This window comes from Candoia aspera, chromosome 7, assembly GCF_035149785.1.
Source record: "Candoia aspera isolate rCanAsp1 chromosome 7, rCanAsp1.hap2, whole genome shotgun sequence".
NCBI lineage: Eukaryota > Metazoa > Chordata > Lepidosauria > Squamata > Boidae > Candoia > Candoia aspera.
In genome coordinates this window covers 70728638-70748391 of record NC_086159.1, presented here as the reverse complement: position 1 = coordinate 70748391, position 19754 = coordinate 70728638, and the positions used below count along the sequence as shown (strand labels likewise).

At 39.2% G+C, this 19754-nt stretch overlaps 1 protein-coding gene across 1 annotated transcript in view; it reads left to right on the top strand.

Moving 5' to 3' along the window:
• MAGI2 (membrane associated guanylate kinase, WW and PDZ domain containing 2) overlaps nt 1–19754 on the top strand; it is a 713008-nt gene that overhangs the window by 643928 nt on the left and 49326 nt on the right. The window contains exons 16-18 of the mRNA XM_063308087.1: nt 1450–1698; nt 14936–15121; nt 17498–17636. Coding sequence (XP_063164157.1) covers nt 1450–1698; nt 14936–15121; nt 17498–17636 — 574 coding nt within the window. The remainder of the gene's footprint in view (nt 1–1449; nt 1699–14935; nt 15122–17497; nt 17637–19754) is intronic.

Here is a 19754-nt window from a genome sequence, read left to right as displayed (position 1 = left end):
CAGTGGACATGGAATTTTACACATAAGATAGGGAGGGAGGGCGGGGATCTCAGCTGACTGTGAAGGTTTAATTTGAATTCCTGCATTAAAAAGGGATTGGATTTGATGGCTTCTAAATAGCCCTTCCAACCCTATGATCTATATTTCAGTAGTAAACCTTGTAAAATCAGCACTTCTCACTGGGGACAGAAGAAATACTAAGGCAATGGGGGGATTACCACATCACCTGTGCATCTGAACATGGATGCTTGGATACCTCATTGTTCAAACAGGAATTTCAGCTTTGAAGAAATCCTGAAAACAGATTGGGGGGCAGGGGGAAGCTAAAATCCGCCTCATTAAATGGCATTTTAAAAATAGATGAGTTGCCATTTATTACAGCACATATAGCAGGTCAAAGCAGTCACCCTTCAGAGAAAAAAGGAGACAAGAGGTAGACTTTTTCTTTTTCCCTAAAAACCCAGTCTTTGGGAAGCAGAGAAATACCTTTGTTGTTTATGTTTGGGAAGTTTCTTTAATGCTAATAATGAAAAGTTAAAGAACTTACCTTTTAGAGACTACCCTACCTGGCAGTTTCTAGTTATACTGGATTGCAGCATCACACCCAAGGCTGTCATGGGTAAAGGGTACTGATGCTCAAATGGGATAGTGGGGAGGAAGATGCTCTGCAATGCTCTTTTATTTAGAGATGCACATATACCCACAAAGCAAAGATCTGAGTAGAGAGCACAGATATACAGATTACATTTTAATGTGAGTTGTTATGTTTGTTTCTTGCCCAAGGGTTTACTTTATGGAGATGGAATTACTAAAGTTCATTTATCATTTTAGGGAGTCATAGCACCACAAGATTTAGGAAGCCCTGTTCCTGCCTTTTGCTGCCAACTAGTGGTCATCTGGGTTTTTGTAGCCAAGCAATGGCAACCATACTTAATCACAGCAACACAAATATAACTACTTTAAGCAGATTCTGTTTAAGAATCCAGTTCTTCTTAGCCAACTCATCTGAAAGCAAGATTCCCACTGAATTTGTTTAGCAAATTTATTGAAAAAATAAGGAATAAGGTTTCTGAAATCTCAACAAGGATTCCACTTTAGAACCCAATTTATCATTCTGTTTGTTAGGACAAAGTCTTTCTCAGCTTTTCCTAATAATGTTCTTAGAAACCAGCAAGTTGTCTGCTCTCCTCCCAGATAACAGAGGAATGAGCAGGTGACTGCAGATCCTGAACCTTTCTTGGGCTCTGAAGAAACCATTAAAGTAGGTTAGGCCCCAAAGCAATAGACCCTAAAGTAAGCCATAAGGTTCATTCCATGATTTGACCTGAGACTCACCAATATTTCCCTCTTGAAAGAATTAGAATTTAGAATGCAGGATGTGCTTTCTGATTCTTGTACAGGATGTGGGAGACAGTGTGCTTTCTGATTCTTGTGCCATGTCTTTTTCAGGAGAACCATGTCCAGAGAATGGCAGAAGTCCAGGCTCTGTGTCTACCCATCACAGTTCTCCAAGAAGTGACTATGCTACATATGCCAACAGCAATCATGTTGGGTCAAGTAACAATGCTACGCCTCCCGAGGGCTTTCCTTCGCACAGCTTGCAAGCGAATGATGTCATCATCCATCGCAAAGAAAATGAAGGGTTTGGCTTCGTTATCATTAGCTCCTTGAACAGGCCTGAATCTGGGTCAACAATGGGTAAGTTAAATCTTCATGCCAATTATTTCTTCAAGCCCTTTATTAAAACCTCAAAACAAGTCATTTGCTAGCAACAAGAGTTGCAGACTATTTATCCAAAGAGTTCAGCATTTATGAACTGCTTCTCCCTTGATGTCCTTGGAGTCAACGAGACTGATTTTTTCCACTGGGTTGTCTGTCCCAAACACTCACTACCAAACACACAGGATTTAAAGAGTTCCTGATCCATGTGATTATGCTCCCATTTAGGCCATGCTTTGCAACTCTAAAGACATGAATAAGAAGCAAGCATCATATATATCAAACAAGACTATAAACAATTAATTTAATTCAGTGTTTCTCAACCTTGGCAACTTTAAGATGGGTAGACTTCAACTCCCAGAATTCCACAGCCAGCCATGCTGGCTGTGGAATTCTGGGAGTTGAAGTCTACCCATCTTAAAGTTGCCAAGGTTGAGAAACACTGTTTAGTTATTTGCAGGCATCATAAGATTCAGAACTATAAAAATGTTAAACAGCATAAAATGCCCTTGTAGGTCCTTAACATCTCATATTTCTGATGCTGCTTTTGGAAAAGAGCATCCTGTTAAATTACTGTTGTTAAATTACCATTTTTACTATTGTGCATTTACATGTCACTTATGACGAAAATTTCTCTAACGGGAGAGAATCACAAATCCATCATGAGAGCAGACTGTGAATCATTCACCCCTGTGCTACAAGGGCAATCTGCCAGATACCTCACGTAGGATTAAATTGCAATATTAGTGGCTTCCCTCAGAATAGGAAGAAGAGAAATTAGAGGTGTGTTTTACCTGTGGTAGTTCAGTTTTCTAAAATGACATGCAGGAGACGAAGCCTAAAAATCCCTTTCCAGAATAATATAACTCGATATATTTTGTAGGATATGTTTGCATTCATACATGAAGGTATGCTTGGATTTCATTGTAGAAATTTTCCGTGGGTTTTGTTTGTTTGTTTGCAGTTCCCTTGATGCAAGCTTGATGTTTTGTGAATTTAGTGGGACTGTGGCCACACCCAGAGTCATTCTAAGCCTTACATACCAGAGGACCAGGCTGGACGACGACACTGGATACAATCAAGAGAAAGCTAAGTGAGCCTATGTTCAGTTGAAATCAATGAGATTTAAGTTCAGATATAAGCACTTAAGCCCCATTGATTTCATAGTTAACTTTCTCTGGATTGTGCCCACTGTATTTCAATATTCTCCTAATATTTCCATCTGTAATAGAAGCTTTCCAGATTATAGCATTCTTACTAGAATTGGAATGAGCAATATTTCCCATACTTCCTATGGATTGACGAGAGCCCTGTAATGGTTTTGTATGAGCTGGCCATGGGTTGCAGAATATTGGATTATTAGCCATCCCCTCACTTGTGACTAGCTGCTTCCCCAATGAAGGAAATGGGAAATTTGAAACAAAAATGTGTGTTTTTCATAGTTATGAATAGTAGGCAGTTAGGGGCTCCAAAGAGATGTGGTTACAGATGTTGAGAACTGAGAATATGTAAGAAGAAGAGAACTGACCACCACCATTTAGGTTTCTATTACTTTTTAAAATGTTATTTTTATTCATAAGAACTTGAAGATAAATTTACATTTCTTAGGCTTAATGTTCCTCTACCCTCTGCATTCTTTTTCCTTTGTTACTCAGATTGGAGCCATTATTTTCTTACCTTCTAGAAACTCTACCCAGGAATGAGTCTAGTAATGGCTATATGGCATCTTTTGGGGGGGCATCAAAAATTTATTCCAAGTCAGTCCCTTTTTTCCTCTAGTCCATTGCTGCATGTCAAAGATTGTCCTGTGCTTCAGACAGATAGCTTTGCCAGACTTTTCTGGAGAATTGTACCTGGGACATTTATAAGCACACTGAGCTACAGACCTGATAGGTGATACCCATGTGAGATGCTGGTGTAGGAATTCACATAAGCAGTTGTCCACCTCCAGCTCTCTTAGCTATAAACCCCAGCTTGGGAAACTGGGGTTTCTAGCTGTACATGGTTGCTGAATGTTGATATAGCACACAATACACAGAGACACAAATACATTATATAGATTGTTTTCTAAGGCTATTCTTATTAACAATAAAACGTATGCTGGGCAGCTTACAAAATCTAAACAGTTAAAAACATAAAACAAAACATGACAGCCCGGACTAAAAACAACCATATCAATAAAAACATGACGGAGCCCCACCAATATATTCACCCCAGGCCTGGGACCAGATCCAGCTCTTAAGGGCTTTCTGGAAGGCCAGGAGAGTGGGTACCATCCATATCTCTGGGGCCATGACAGCGAAGGCTCACTTTATTGGTCCCACAAGATAACAATGTTTAATGGGGGGACCTGGAGCACACCCACTCTGCCAGAACGTACCAGGCAACCAGGAACAATTGGAGATAGGCAATCCAGCAGAGAACCGGGCCCTATGCAAAGAGCTTTTGTAGAATGATACTTCAGCTCCTGGCTGCAAGCAGTTGAAAAGAAAAAATATGCCAGAAATGCACAGCTCTCCCAGGCAAGGTCCCCAGACCACAGAAGATGAATTTTGAGCTGAGTCTCAGAGGTGTTCTTCTTTACAAACAACAGTCCATCCAAAATACATTTCCCAACACAGCATGTCTACAGAACACGCCTTAAGAAGAAAAGAACTGTGTTGTGGTGCCTTCCCCTCTATCCCACATGATCATGTTGTGGCAGTGCTTGTCATCAGTCTGAAAATAATAATAGTTATGATTGGCTCTGAACATAATACACACACAAAAAAAACCCATTCCTCATTCTGATGAACAGAACTCATTGGCATGCCCCCCACACAAAATGGTACTGAAAGTTCTGCTTTTCCACTTAGGTATCTACCAGGATTTTATAAGGAAGAAGAAACACAGAAGCAAAGTTATATTCTAAAGAATTAACAGAAAGAATTACTTAAAAATGAAAAGCGTTGTTAATTAAAAGGTACTAACTATTACCTTTATCTGGATAAAATGGAACCTGGCTTGCATACTTTCAGCACAACCTGCTAGATGCTTAACCCTAATGGGCAAATAGAAACCAGTGGGGGGACTGGAAAGAACGAAGTCTCCCAAGTGACATCAAAACACAGCCAGGAAATGTTCTGGATGCCAACCTTCATTACGGAAAATGTGGGCATCGATCAGAGCCTGTGCACCATAACCATCAGACCTGTGCATTTCCAACCACAAAGAGCAAGAGAAAATGAAATTTTTACAGGTATCTAAAGCTAAAATTAAAAACCCAAAAGGGAAGAGAGAACATGGACATAAGGAAAACCACAAGCTTTAGCAGGAACCGTCAAATGTGGAGAATAAAGAACGGATGGCCACCAGAGAGGAATAAGGCTCAGAGGCATAGGAATGGCATAGTATTAAACAGGGAATTGGAACCATATATAAAGGAAGGACACAGAACCCCATCAATTTTGCCACAGTAAGGTCATCTGGAAATTGGACAGGTAGAGTTTCATAAGGGGAAGCCAAAATCAAGGCAAGCAAATAAACAGAGTTAAGCTCAACAGAAAATACATCATAAATTAAGGGCAATATTACTTTACATTACATACTATATAAATTATTTTGTCTACTGTTACTGCTACCAGTATTGTAATTTTTATTAACTGTATACTTGTATGTGTGTGTGAATGATAAAATTATTCATGTGCACAAAAGTTAACAGTCTTTTCAAGCTCTGGGCAACTTGCACAACAGCTTCCCCTTTCAACTGCTTTAAATTCCATGAAATTCTGGTAGTCCTACAAGATTTGACAACCTTGCCACATTTCAGTCAGTTCTGAAAGAAATTAAAACTAATTTACACCTCCATAGGTGCCATTTTTATTGCTTTTAATGGATGCCATGGCATCCATAGGCATCATTTTTCCAAAATGTATCTACTATATCAGTAGTAGATGCATGGCACAGTACAGAACAGTAGGTGCAAATATACTCCAGGCTAGTTTATTACATATCAGGTGGCCAGTGTTGTTGATATTTTTATGACCAACATCAGTAGCAATGAGCCAACATGTTTAACAGCATTAAAAGAAATAGTATAAAATTGGTATATAAATAGGCATGTGTCCAGTAAAAATAATCTATTCCCCAAAAGCCAGCCAAGATAAGACTTTTGTAAATAATGCTATGGATAAAAGAGTGTGTCATACAATTGTCCCTACATCATGACTTCTCGTGAAGATTGAGAAAATGCCATTAAAAAATGCATCCCTAGGTTATAGATTTTAGGAAACAAAAATAAGGAGGTATATTTTGTGTAAGCTCTGCTTACAATCTTTCACTCCCTTTAATAGAGTTCAAATGTGTTTGAAAGATGCAGAGCAATTCACTGAAGGGTTTTGATTCTGACAGTAACATGTGGCTGGATCTCTTCACTATCAAGGTAATTTGTCAGAAAATGAAGTTCTCCTCTAGTCTTTCAGTGCCTCATTGCCACCAGATGGTGATCAAATAACTCAAGGAGTTATTAGGTTTCCCTTTGGTCTTAGATATCTTCTAATTCTGGCTGAGTATCTCAGCTGAAGTAATTCATTGCTGAATCATAGATTTCAATTACTTTCATACCAATTTTCTGCCCTCAGTCATTATGCCTTTGTGGCTGGCTCAATTATCACTTTGGTCAATACTTGCTTGCTTCCAGATGATATGGCCTCAGAAGTCTGCTGTCTTCCCTTTCCATTTTTGAAGTCTTGGAAGTAGAACCCACAGCAAACCACAGTGATGCCAAAATGATGGCATGCTTCTAGTGATGTCATCATGCCAAAGTTGCCTTACGCACCCTCTTATCAGAGTACATAAGTAAGGGCATTTGTGTAGTGATGCAGTCATGTGCATAGCATCATTCGCTCCTTTTGCTTCCCCCACATTTTTGCCCACACATCTGAAGAGGCTAGTATTTCAGCTGCTGAAGGCTGCACTTAATGATTTTGGGGAGAACAAAGGCCATAATACGCAGATGGTGGAACAAAATGGGCAAGGCCATGTCATTCATATAATGGAACTAGGATTTTATTTTTCCCCTGGGTTGGGGAAACAGTTTTCTTTTCTTTCTTTCTTTTTAAAGAATGCTTAGTTTGTTTTAGGGCTTCTGTACAGTTTTTGCATGGTTTGAACAGTTTGAAATCTCAAGTTGCCGCTACGTTGTCTGATATAAAGGCCAATAAAAAGAGTTGTCCAAGACCATGAGTAAAAAGTATGGATGGATACATAATGATTTCCTTCCTTGCTTCCAGGTTTAATAGAACTATAGTTTAAAGCTAGTTGCAAGAAATGTAAGGCATGCAGGGCTACAGGGCATTGTATCAGGCAGTTCACACACCTTGTTAACAATATAGGACAACTTTTGGTTGACAAGCACTCCTGGGATTTCCTAACACGAGAAGATTAGAGGAAGCTTGCAAAGAATTATTGATTGTTTGTCTCAGACACAGATGTGTACAAAGGGAGCAAAGCAGTCCTACTGGGCTGTTATTTCTCCCAGTCAAATGATGTCATACTAAGAATTAAAGCTAAATGAAAGTTCATACGTATTTATGGAGAACTGAAGACATAACAAATATTTCTGTGATTATCATGTAACATATTGAAAAGTTTAGCATCCATTTCTGTGTACATTAAAAAAAAAAAGACTATATGAAGTTATCTGCCAGAATTTGTAATAAATACAAGAGAAGGCTTTTTCCCCTTTCTACTCCATCACTTCTAGCGTGGTGAAAGGTGAAAGGTGAAAGGTCCCCTGTGCAAGCACCAAGTCATGTCTGACCCTTTGGGGGGAGGCCACTTTCTATACGTACTATATAAGAAAAAAGTGAAATGAGAGAATGCAGGAAAGCAATTTTTCACAAAATACAGCCTCTGAAATGCTTAAGGGATGTACTGTACTCACACACTTGATGAAAATGCACTCTACTGTTGAAATGAGAAATTTGCCTGTGACACTGGCTTATAACAACCAACATTTTCTTGTGCCATGCTGTGATATTAACTGGAGTTCTGTCTGGGCTTAGTGATTTTTTGAGATAGAGAAAGAGAGAGAGAGGCCATATTTTGGTTGGCATTCTTTTTTTTTTTCTTTTACTAAGTTTATCATCTTAATAATCAAACACTGGCTTGTATTTTTGCTTTTATCTGTCGCAGCCACTTTCAATTAAACTAGGCAGACCCTTGTACTAGAGGAAGAATGGAAGGGAAGATTTTCACTCTGAAATTCTCTTTTGCAGTGTATGCCTAGAAAACACCTTAATTAATTTGAGGGGCCAGCTGTGCAAATATCCCTTTGTGTAGAGTTCCACTGGGGTGACCAGGGAGTATCCCTAGAAACAGACATTTCCATGCACAGAAAACACATTCGCACTCATAACCAATCATGGGAATGCAGTCTTTGCTTTCAGTCATGGTCTGAGAGTATATGATACAATTGCTGTACCAAAATTCAGCAGGTCAGGGCTTGGTCATTTTTTTTTTTCCTTTTCTGTCCATTTAACTGCTCAGAATTGCCTTGCCTAGCTGCTTTTAGAGAGGAAACTAGGGTCCACATTTTATTTTCTACTGGAAAGGAAGTTAAAAGGATAAAAAAAATAAATAGGCAGGGGAAACAAATAGACAGACATTCTGCTGTCAATAAATAAATCTCTACTATGAGCCCCCCCCCCTATTCTTTTGGTTAAAAAAATTAAGCAGCATGTCTGCATGTTTTATGCACTTTCTATCAAAATTAATAGATGAGTGAAATGGCAGTCAGCAAAAGGAGAGCATAAGAATCATTTTACGTATGTCTAAAATAGGAATATTTCACTGTCTCAGAATTAGATAAATGTAGGCTGGGTTTAGCACAAGTAGTTTCCTTAGCAGTGATGCAAATCAGTAGTATGACGGCACTTATCCAGTGCCTTCTTACACATTCTCATTGAATTTGAGAGCCCATTAGCAGGGGCTCTTGCAGAATCCAAAGCAGCATTGTACTGTTGCAGTGTCAAAAGCACACACAAAAGGGGCAGGGTTTGGATTGCACCAGAGTAACCCTGCTTTCATCATTTGCTCTTCCTTCCCCCCTGCAAAAACTGCTACTCATTAGTACTACGTTTTGATTTACATTTTGGGTGGCTAAGTTTAAATGTTTATGTTATAGCTGCCACTGCAGGGCTGAGCACATGTTGCATTTCATTATCCTTTTCCTAAAAGTTGCTTTTAGAAATTGGCAGTCCCTGCTATACCTACAGGTAGTCCTCGACTTACAACCGCAATAGGGACTGGAAAATTTGTTGTTAAGTGAGGCATCATGTGACTGTACCCAATTTTCTGACTTTTTTTGCTGCTTCATTAAGCGACTCATCGTGTCCATTAAGCGAATCACGTGGTTGTTAAGTGAATCACGCAGTTCCTCATTGATTTTGCTTGTCGGAAGCTGGCTGGAAGGTTGCAAACAGTGATCACGTGATCGTAAATACATGCCGATTGCCAAACACCCGAGTTTTGATCACATGACCGTGGGGATGCTGCAACGGTCGTAAGTGTGAGGACAGGTCTTAAGTCACTTTTTTCATCGCCATCGTAACTTTGAACAGTCATTAAACAAATGATCGTAAGTCAAGGACTACCTGTAGTTGTAGAAGTCAGATTTATTCAGCTTTTAAGCTCATAACATATAGGTGAATGCTGTCTAAAATCTAAGGCTGCTACAGACTATTTCATCAGTCTGGTCTGACTTCTTACAATTCAGATCCCAAAATGAACCACATTTTTATTTTGTTAAATTTACAGATGGTGGGGCCTCTTCTCTTCCCCCACTTTTGATGTAATATTCTGCAAATGTTCAGGCATTGCATTTCTCTAAATGCGCCTGATACTTGTTTGTCACTGCACAATGAAGTGGCTCATGAGAAACCAAAGCACTAAATCAAATTACAATTTGCTTAATTAAAAGTGCTTTTAATGGTAAAGCACTAGAAATTAATGAGAAGTTAATACTGTGCTGAAAGCCATGCAGCATTATCTAGTTGCTAGGAGAAAGCACAATGGAAGCAGTTTTTCTTTGAAAAACTGTAGTTCATCAGCGAGTTTTAGATGTCATAATTGATACTGGCGCAGGAAGTGTTTGAGGAAAAGAGGGGAAATTAGGATAGAAAGCCCCAAATGCTCCAATCTGGGATTTCAATTTTAACATGACATTAACAGGTTTAAATTGTCCAGTGAAGAAATTAACAAACTTAAAATTTAAGATCCATAAAATGGAGTTTGAACTCCTAAGTTCAGTGCAGGAGTTTCTTCACTGATAAAGGATGTTGCTTCAATTAGAGGAAGAGGCTAAAATTTGTCCTGCTGAAAAATGTTCCATAAGTTCTATAAGGTTTTTTTTTCCCCTTTATGTTCTACAGAGACTGGACACAACTGTATTGTCCCCATACAAATAAAACACCTTGTTGAAGAATTTCATTAATGCTTTTAAGAGTGCAGGAGTAAGAGCTTATTCCGACAACAATTCTGTGTGTGCTGCATTCTATATAATTAGGAAGTGATGGAGCTATACATTTCTTGCTCTGAGAACATTCAAAGCTGTTGCTGCAGTAGACCACATAATATAATAGCATGAAGTTATGGGGTACTGCTGCCTTGTAGTTTATTCCATACCTTAAATAACATACTTCTGGCACAATGATTTGTCCTGATGCAACTGGCTATGTCTTTGTTGAAATTCATATGCCAGGTCTCCAAACTCCTGTTGGCTCTGCCTGCATGTATTAAGTCTTTCCGATATGGCAGTCATGTAAGTCTAATACATAAATAAATTGAATCAAACCTTTTAACTTTTAAACACATTTTGGCTCTGTCAAACAGAAGTTGGGAGAGACGGATACTGGTTTCCCACCCCCCTCCCTCCATACTAAAAGACCAGATTGGGTGGCAAATATTCCAGGCAACTAGCTGGACCATTTTGCTTGGCAAAATCTACAGCAAAATCTCATATTAGCAGACAACATCCACTGTAAAACAGCCTGGACAATTAACATAATTGATGCCATTTGTGTAAGTTGATGTCATTTGTGTTATTTCATAATTACTCAAATGATGTAGATTAATGCAATTGCTGTAAATTATGTCAGTTGTGTAATTATATATACAATATGAATGTAGGCAAAAGACATCAGCTAGCTACATACATTTGCATTTAATGGACATTTGGCTCTACTCAACACCTCTGTCCCCAACAGTAAACAAGGTTTTACTGTATTTGGTAATGGCTAGGTAGTGATAGCTAAGAACTGAAAGAATATCAGCTAAGAATATCAGCTAAGAACTGAAAGAATATCAGCAATATTAACTTTTATTGCCAGCAATGTCTTATCTTCTCACACCTTTTGGTATTTTGGTCAGATGTTGTAACATTGCAATGCATCCATCCAATGCAGATGTTGCAATGCATCCATGACCCTTCAACAAAGACTGTCCATGTGAATCCTCGTCATGAAATCAACATGATTGCACCATCCATGAAACAAGCTTGGAAAGCCAAAATATTAAAGGATCCCTTCATAACTGGTTGCTACTCTCTTCCTTCAGTATCTCTCAGTGATAATATTGTCAGGCACCTGCCAAAGTCTAAATTCCAACAGAATCTGCCTTTCAAAATCTGCCTGGTCCTGGCTGCGACTCTTCTTCTATGCTGTGATTACCCAAATGTGATTATCTTGCTGTGATAACTGTGTGTCTGTACATCAACAAATATACAACCACTGACAAGAGAAAGAAGGGTACCAGTCATTGCTGGTTTTACTCTTGCTTGCTTGCTGTGGAAGAGGCTAGTACAAAATCAGTGGTATAGAAGGGAGCTACTAAGATCATCTTGTCCAAAGATGGGTGATTGTATCCTATCCAGCAGAGCAAAATGATCCACTCTCAGCAGAAGATGTTGGAAAGCCCAACGCTAGGTAGCTACAAGGTGTTAACATTTTCTGGATTTCTTTGCAATACAGTAGACTCTCAGTTAACCAGAACTCAAACAACCAACACTCTCAAGCAATCAGCAGAAAAATTGAACCAGCACTCAACTGGCACTCTCAACCAACTGGCAAAAAAAATCTATCTCTCTGCTGCCATCTAGTGGGTATTAGGGTTTATTAGTAACTCTCAAGCAACCAGAAACTACATTTATCTGGTATCTACCAATCCCCATGGGTGCTGGTTATCTGAGAATCTACTGTATAGCCATTATCCAGGTGTTTGCAGTTTAGATATGGAAACATTGGGATCAGGTGAAAAAGAACATACAATTTTCTGTAGGTTTATTTAACTGATTTATCAAGGCACCCTTATCTAAAAATTTGTAATGGGTGACACTACCCCCTTTTTAGACCCTTAGGAATCTTACTGCCTTTATCCACTTGTTTCTTTGGCTGCATAACTGTACAGGGTAACTCTTGTTCTCTACTCCAAAGTTGCAATAATTTCCTAAGCCCCAAGATTTTTGCAAATACATATGCTCATCTGCATCATGTTGAGCTCTTGCCATAGTAAGAACACTCTACGGTGACACAGATTGGTTCAGGATCAGCAAGGGTGTTAGATGGGGATGCATTTTATCCCCACTCCTTTTCAATCTCTATGCTGAGGTGATCATGCAGAAATTAGACCTTGAGTTGCTTGATATTGGAGTGAAGATTGGTGGAAGAACCATAAACAATTTGAGGTATGCAGATGACACAACATTATTGCCTGAAAATAAGGAAGATCTGGGAAAAATGATTCTGAAAATCAAGGAAGAAAGTGAAAAAATGGGATTGAACCTTAACATCAGGAAAACAAAGATAATGACAACAGCAGCAGATGGACAAGTGATGTTTAAAATTAATAATGAGGAAATTGAATCAGTCCAGGATTTCATCTTTCTTGGATCAAAAATTGTTCATGATGGCAAATCTACACCTGAAATAAAACGCAGGATAATTTTAGGCCACACTGCAATGGTCAGCATGAATAAGATCTGGAAGAGCAAAGTTATCACCCTAAATACAAAAGGCAGACTAGTCAGAGCAATGGTCTTTCCCATAATGATGCATGGGTGTGAGACAATAAGAATGGATGACCGAAGAAGAGTTGACGCATTTGAATTGTGGTGCTGGAGTTGATTGTTACATTTACCTTGGATAGTCAGAGTAACCGACAGAGACATGCTGGACCGTATAAAACCAGATGCATCATTAGAAACCAAGATTGTAAGACTACGGCTGACTTACTTTGGCCATGTCATACGTGCAAACTCACGAGAGAAGTTGGTGATGCTAGGAATTGTTAGCAGAACAAGAAGAAGGGGCAGGCCAAGAATATGCTGGCTCGATACCATCAAGCAGATATTGTTATGAGTACAGATGGTGAGCAGGAGGGGGGCCCTATCCAGGGGGGAAAACGCACCTGTAGTTTAGAGGCTTTGAACTGTCCTTCAAAGAAACTCAGAGCAGACCCGCCTTGAGTTTTGGAGTTTATCTGTCTGGGTTTTCCCACGGTCCTTCAGTTTGGTAGGATTTTCTGTCTACTATAGCAGTTTAACAAACACTAGAGACATTCTCCTCATCTCAGTGTGTTCTTTGCTTAAGCCAGGACATCAATCCTACCAAACTGAATGAGCGTGGGAAAACCCAGACAGATAAACCCCCAAACTCACGGCGGGTCTGCTCTGAGTTTCTTTGAATGATAGTTCAAAGCCTCTAAACTACAGGTGCATTTTCCCCCCTGGATAGGGGCCCCTCCTGCTCACCATCTGTACTCATAACAGATATCAAGATGAACATCCAGCAATTGAAAGAAGCTGTGCTTGATAGGGCTGCTTGGAGAGCTCTCGTCCATAAAGTCGTCAAGAGCCGGACACGACTGAATGGTTAAAGCAGCAGCATATGCTCATATTTTAACAATCAGATAAAAGAAGACCACATCTTTCCATTGTAACAGGTAGATGGTCTTAACCGTGTCAAATCCCCTTAGCATTTTTCAAGCTCAGCTATGTGTGGTCATCTTCTGTGGCCATTCTATAAGTTCCCTTGATAACTTCATTGAATGATAATTTATTCAATAAATACATACTTAAATTTAGATTGCATTAGTAACCCGATCATCCATAATGCGTAAACGACATTGCATTGAATCAATACCTTTCTCTGTCCAGTGCTACACTGAAATGAAATCCAGCATCCCTTTAATTTACTTGATTAAATATGGCCATCCACTCCAGAAGACTCTGGGCAGCTTATAAAATCCACAAAAAGAGTAAAACGATTAAAACCCACATACACATAAAGCAGCAGCCTGGACTAAAACTTTACTCAGAGATGTTTTGTATGTGAATAGTTAATAATCCAATTAATAGAGCTTTTGAGGTCCCAATGTTTATTGGGAGGACAAGGTTCCAGTGAGCAAGAGGATAATGACAGGACTGAAATGATCTAAGGCTTTTTTTCCTCCATTTTTTTTTTAACTGTGTTCAGTCACGTTAGAGCATCCAGTGCAGTTTTTGTAGGTTTCCCATCTCATAATGGTGAGAAGCGACCTCACCCCAACGACCTTTGGTCAGGGGAGATTTTTGAGAGTCCTGCAGTTGTCTTGTCTTTTTCATAAGATTGCCCTGAAATGAGTAGTTGCAACAGTTGTTGAATTCTGTCCAACTAGCTTTTCAGGTGCCAGCCTGCCGCAAGTGCCATAAGTTTTCTGTCTTTGTTCTTGTATCTCTTCTGTTTCCTCACCCATCATCAGAGAACTTGCAAGGCCTTTTGTGCAAGGCCACTGTAGCTAGCATTGAAAGGACCTCTGACACTGTGCTGTATCTTTTTCACCTTCAGCAAAGACAGGAATATAAGAAGGTATTTTCTTCAGATTAATCTTCAAGAGAAGATGCATTTATAATGGAAGTCAGGGATTTTGAAGATATTGTTCTTCACTACCTGATTATTAGCATTAGTTCCAATAACATGGATTTAGCAGCTGAAATTTTGAATAAAAACACAAGCATGATGACAGTGGAAGCTTGGACAGTAAAAAAGCCTAAGGACAAAGAGAAAGGCGAGGCAGGAATAATTTACAGAACTCAGGCAGCTGGTCTAGACATTTTCCAGTGGAAGCCATTTTGTCTGTATATAAACATTTATTTGTTTGCTTGCTTGTATCTACCCCATTGTGTCCTTCTTTTCTCTTCTAGCTGTACCCCATAAAATAGGCAGGATAATTGATGGGAGTCCTGCTGATCGCTGTGCAAAATTAAAAGTCGGAGACCGGATCTTAGCTGTGAATGGCCAGTCTATTATTAACATGCCTCATGCAGATATTGTGAAGCTAATTAAAGATGCTGGTCTTAGTGTGACTCTTCGCATCATTCCTCAGGAGGGTAAGTAATTGACCCTTAAAACCCAGGAGGAAACTTGAAGTAGGAACCAATTAATCTAAACTGCTCCCTTGGGAAAGGGAAGAGAATTGTATATGTGTGGGCAGGACATGACATTATATAAATGGTATTGCTGGATCCCCGCAGACCTTGCTGGAACAGAATCTGAGCCCTCCACAACCACTTCAGATGGCAAAAGTATATCTGAACCCATCAGAAAAAGCCCTTGATGAAGCACTTTAGGGTCTGTTGCTTTGTCTTCTGGGAAAACTAGCATTATACAGCAGTTGGAAACCATCACTACAGCCACTAACAGTTCCAATCTCATTCCATTTACATAATTGGATTTCCACTGACGTCAGTTAATTTGCTTGTGCACGTCCAGGCATTTTTAGGGTTGTGTAACTGAGAACAGAATCAAAACAATCAGGGTTCTAACAGATCACTCTGAACTTTAGAAATTTTTGCTGTAGTTTCTACCTTTCATCCCCACCCAGCAGAGGTGTCCACAGGCTGTAGTAAAAAAAAGTCAAGATGGTAGCCAGTGAAACTGAAGCTCTACCTGTTTAAAAAATAGCTGGCTTGCCCTTGTTCCCTTTCCTTGTTCTTCTCCCACAAAAGATGCATTTTGCAGCCAAGAAAACTGGAGGGAAGGAGGGAGGGAAGGAATGATTCCAAAGCCCCATGCATTTTCATTTCAGGAGTAGAGGGGGAATGCCAAGTGTCAGGAGGAGAAATTGATAAGCTCAGGGTGCAAAGCCCATTGGAAGCCCTATAACATTGTCAGGTCACCCAAGGGTTCTTACATGTGGAAGGCCCCTATATCTGACAGTATTTGTTGGTTTGTCCTCAATCCTCCTAAACTTTTGCTGAATCCAAGGGTAGGGAGAAGAACATTTCTGTCTGTCTGCATGCCTTTCTAACCTGACTAACTGGGCCCTGTTAATCAGGATCAAAAAAAGAAATAGCAATTGCACCTTGATAGATCTTTGTTCTCAGTGCCTTGTACGTTAAACAAAATGTAGATAATGGAAGATGGCCTATGAAAACAACAGAGTTAGGTAGCACCTTAAAAAATGATAGATTTATTTGGCATAGGCTTTAAAGGTGTTTTGAAGATAACTCCATAAGTGATTTACTCTACTCCTGTAAGTGTATGAATTCTGTTTTATTCAAGTATCTTTCATTTTCAAGAGTACTTTAGACTACAATTCTACCACACCTACCCATATATGTGAAGTTGGTGGGAAGTCTTACCTAATACACTTAGGCTAGTGATGGAACAATCAATCAGTCAGGTATTTGGTACATCTGTTAATCCTTCAGATTCAGATTGGATATTGAATATTTATTTTACCTAATTAGATTCAACTGATTTTTTTTATGCCTTATAGATTTCTATCTATTCCTTTTTTTAAAAAAAAATCTTTTTTTTATTTCACACTACCATTTCCCATTCTTCAGTATATGGGTGAGAACCCTTCTTGCACTGACAGCCATGCGTTCGGTCTAGGCCCTGTTCCAAGATGCACAGCTGATAATATTGTGTCAGCACTGAAACAGGTTGGGCTGAATTTTTCATCCATTTTTTGTTTTTCTCTTGAGAGGCTTAATGGGTGAAACTGATGCCTTATATCTTGCAGACTCTTAATACCTCAATTTTACTCTTAAAAATCTCCTAAAGGAAAAAAAAAAATCCACCAAAATATTTTTTATGGGAGATTGGATTTTTAAGGAGTGCTTTGGGTCCCTAAGGAGAGACATAAGGAATCCATTTCATTCTTAACCATTTCCAAAATTTTCCAGTATTTTTTTTTCAGTCCTTTCTCAGATGGTCCTTGGGCCACCAAGAAGGTGCTGGGGTCCACAAGCCATTACTCACCTTTGCCTTACTATTGTACATTTCATTCCACTTGGGCATGGCTCCAGCTTAGAAACCTAGTGTCACCATGGAGAAATCTACCAATTTTTTTTTCCATTAAACACTCACATTCTAATCAGATGGACTAAAGCCACTGTAAATTGAAATGCCAACACAGTAAAATTCATTATGATTGAAGTTCTCTGTCGGAACTTTCCAAATGTCCTCGTTTCTCTTTCACCTTAAAAAGAACTGTGAGAAATGGAATCCATGTGTGTCGATGCCATCTCAGTTTTGTATCAGCTCAGCTGATATGAGATTTTGAAGCATAAAAATTATCAGTGGAACCTATTAAGTGAAGAGGGATTTCTTTTTAGATCTAATTTACAAACCATAATAATAAAAGCAATGAAATACATATGTGTATGGTTTGATGTGGATTGGTTGCCTCCCTTTTTTTCTTCACTTAATGCCATCTGGTGTGACAACCCTTCAACCTCTCTTGTCCCATCATGCAGAGCTGAGCAGCCCAGCTTCCGCACCCAGCTCAGAAAAACAGAGTCCCATGGCACAGCAACACAGCCCTGTGACTCAGCAGAGCCCTGTAGCACAGCCGACACCTCCGCAGCCTCTACAGACTCAAGGACATGAAAATAGGTAAGGCAAGAACCACTGGTTCTTGGGCTTATGGGGAAGATGGGAAGCACTTACTGGTCATAAGCAAAACAGTTCAGCTTTACTTACACTTTGGTTGGTAGGAAGAAAGATTTCCATTCATAGGCTGGTTTTGTCTTCTCTGCCTCCTCAATCTCACATGTTCTAGAGGATCTCCTGGCTCTCCACAGCAAATTTGGAGAGGGGAGGGCAGGAAACACAGGATCCAAACCAGAATCAGCCCCCCCAATCACTTTCTTTTTTATAGGGGAAAGTCTTCCATGAGGAGAACTCTTCTCGCAGTATTTATGGATTCAACCCTATATGTTAATGAAAGGATATAAAATTGGATACTTACTCCACCAACAGACTAGGTAGAATTGGGATGCAAAGTCCATTGTAGATGACAAGGCTAACAAAAGGTCCTTTTTTCATAATAAGAACTTTTGTGATAATTCCCCAAAGGATAACGCATTCTTTACAAAGTTCTGAAAATGCATATAAAAAAATAAAGTTCATTATAATAAAGCTTGCATTTCTACCACAGAATGCTAAAAATACTATTTCATATGAAAAACAATGGGCAAAATATGTTGGATAACTTCACCACATCAAAAGTAGCCACTGACACATATCTATTCTAGTTAACTGTATACTGATTTCATCTTTTTTTAATCTTAAAACTAGCCCTGCCTCAAGTTTAAGTATTTCAGATTCTTAAGTGACTTAGCTATCTTCGTTTATAGCAGATTGCTCTCCATAATTTCTCCATTTTAGTTCTTTGCACACCCACATCTCTTCATACATAAGGACAGAAGCTCTTTTTTTTTTTTTTTTTTTGGTAAGTGTTGCCTCCTGGCAACTGCCTGGACAAGTCCTTGCAGTTTTCTTGGCAAGGTTTTTCAGAAGTGGTTTGCTATTGCCTGCTTCCTAGGGCTGAGAGAGAGTGACTGGCCCAAGGTCACCCCGCTGGCTTCGTGCCTCGGATGGGACAAACTGATGGTCTTCCAGTTTCTAGCCTGATGCCTTAACCACCACACCAAACTGACTCTTTATGGAAGCTTTACTTTAAAATAAATGGGCACATTAAAACTTCTATCATTTTATAATTTCTAGAGAATTATATTTTGTCCTTGGATTAACTTTTGTCTTGCAAAATGTGACCAAATGCATTATGTTACACCATATCACATCACTGATTTACCAATGTTCCTCATCCGGACCTTGACCCAACATTAAATGACAGTTTCAAAGATTCTCAACTGAGTTGCAAAAAGGACCAATTAGCAATAATTCAAGTAAAATGCTTCATTTAACAATCCCACAGAATGGAAATTACTATCCCAAACCTACTTTCTAAGGAAAATATAAGTTCTGTTAAAATCAGTGGGACATTTCCAGATAATGTACTAGAAAATTGGGACAACAGTTTTCCATTTTGTACACCTTTGCTGTTTTGTGAAGAGCAGGCCTCCCTAAGCTTTAGTGCAACTTGTTTTTATATTCTCTTCCACTTTAGAAGGTCCCAAGACATGAATTTCCTTGAACGGGCTTCAGTTAGAATCAGTGACAATTTGGCAATACCGTTGATTCCATTATGAGTTCTATCATGGGAATAAAATGGAGAAGACTTCCAAGATATCACCACATAAAAGAGTTAGAAAAACATAAATCCAGAATGAACGGAAATGCATACTGTGGAATCAACACAGGTCTCAAAGCAAAAATAATCAAGGCAAACTGCAGTATTTGTTGATTCAGTTGATTCAGTACATACTGGAGGGGAAATTCACCAAAGGATTGTGGGTGTTTCCCCTGCCAACAAAAGGAATGCACTAATATATATAAATTTGAGAAAGGGGGAAGGGGAAAGCGATGCATGTATATTAATGAGCAATAGATCTCTTGGGTTGCCTTCTGCCCCCTCTGCTATCTACTTCAAAGAAAGCAATTGTCTTAGTGAAGAAAATAAACAGGTGGGAGGGAGTAATTTAGGGGTGCCAAATGCAGAAAGGAGGATACATTATTCCAGGGCATCTGGCATGGGTTGTCATGGGAATGTCTAGATAAACTTGCCGTAAATTGAAGTGAAATGCTAGTTTCAAGGCTAAAGCACATTCC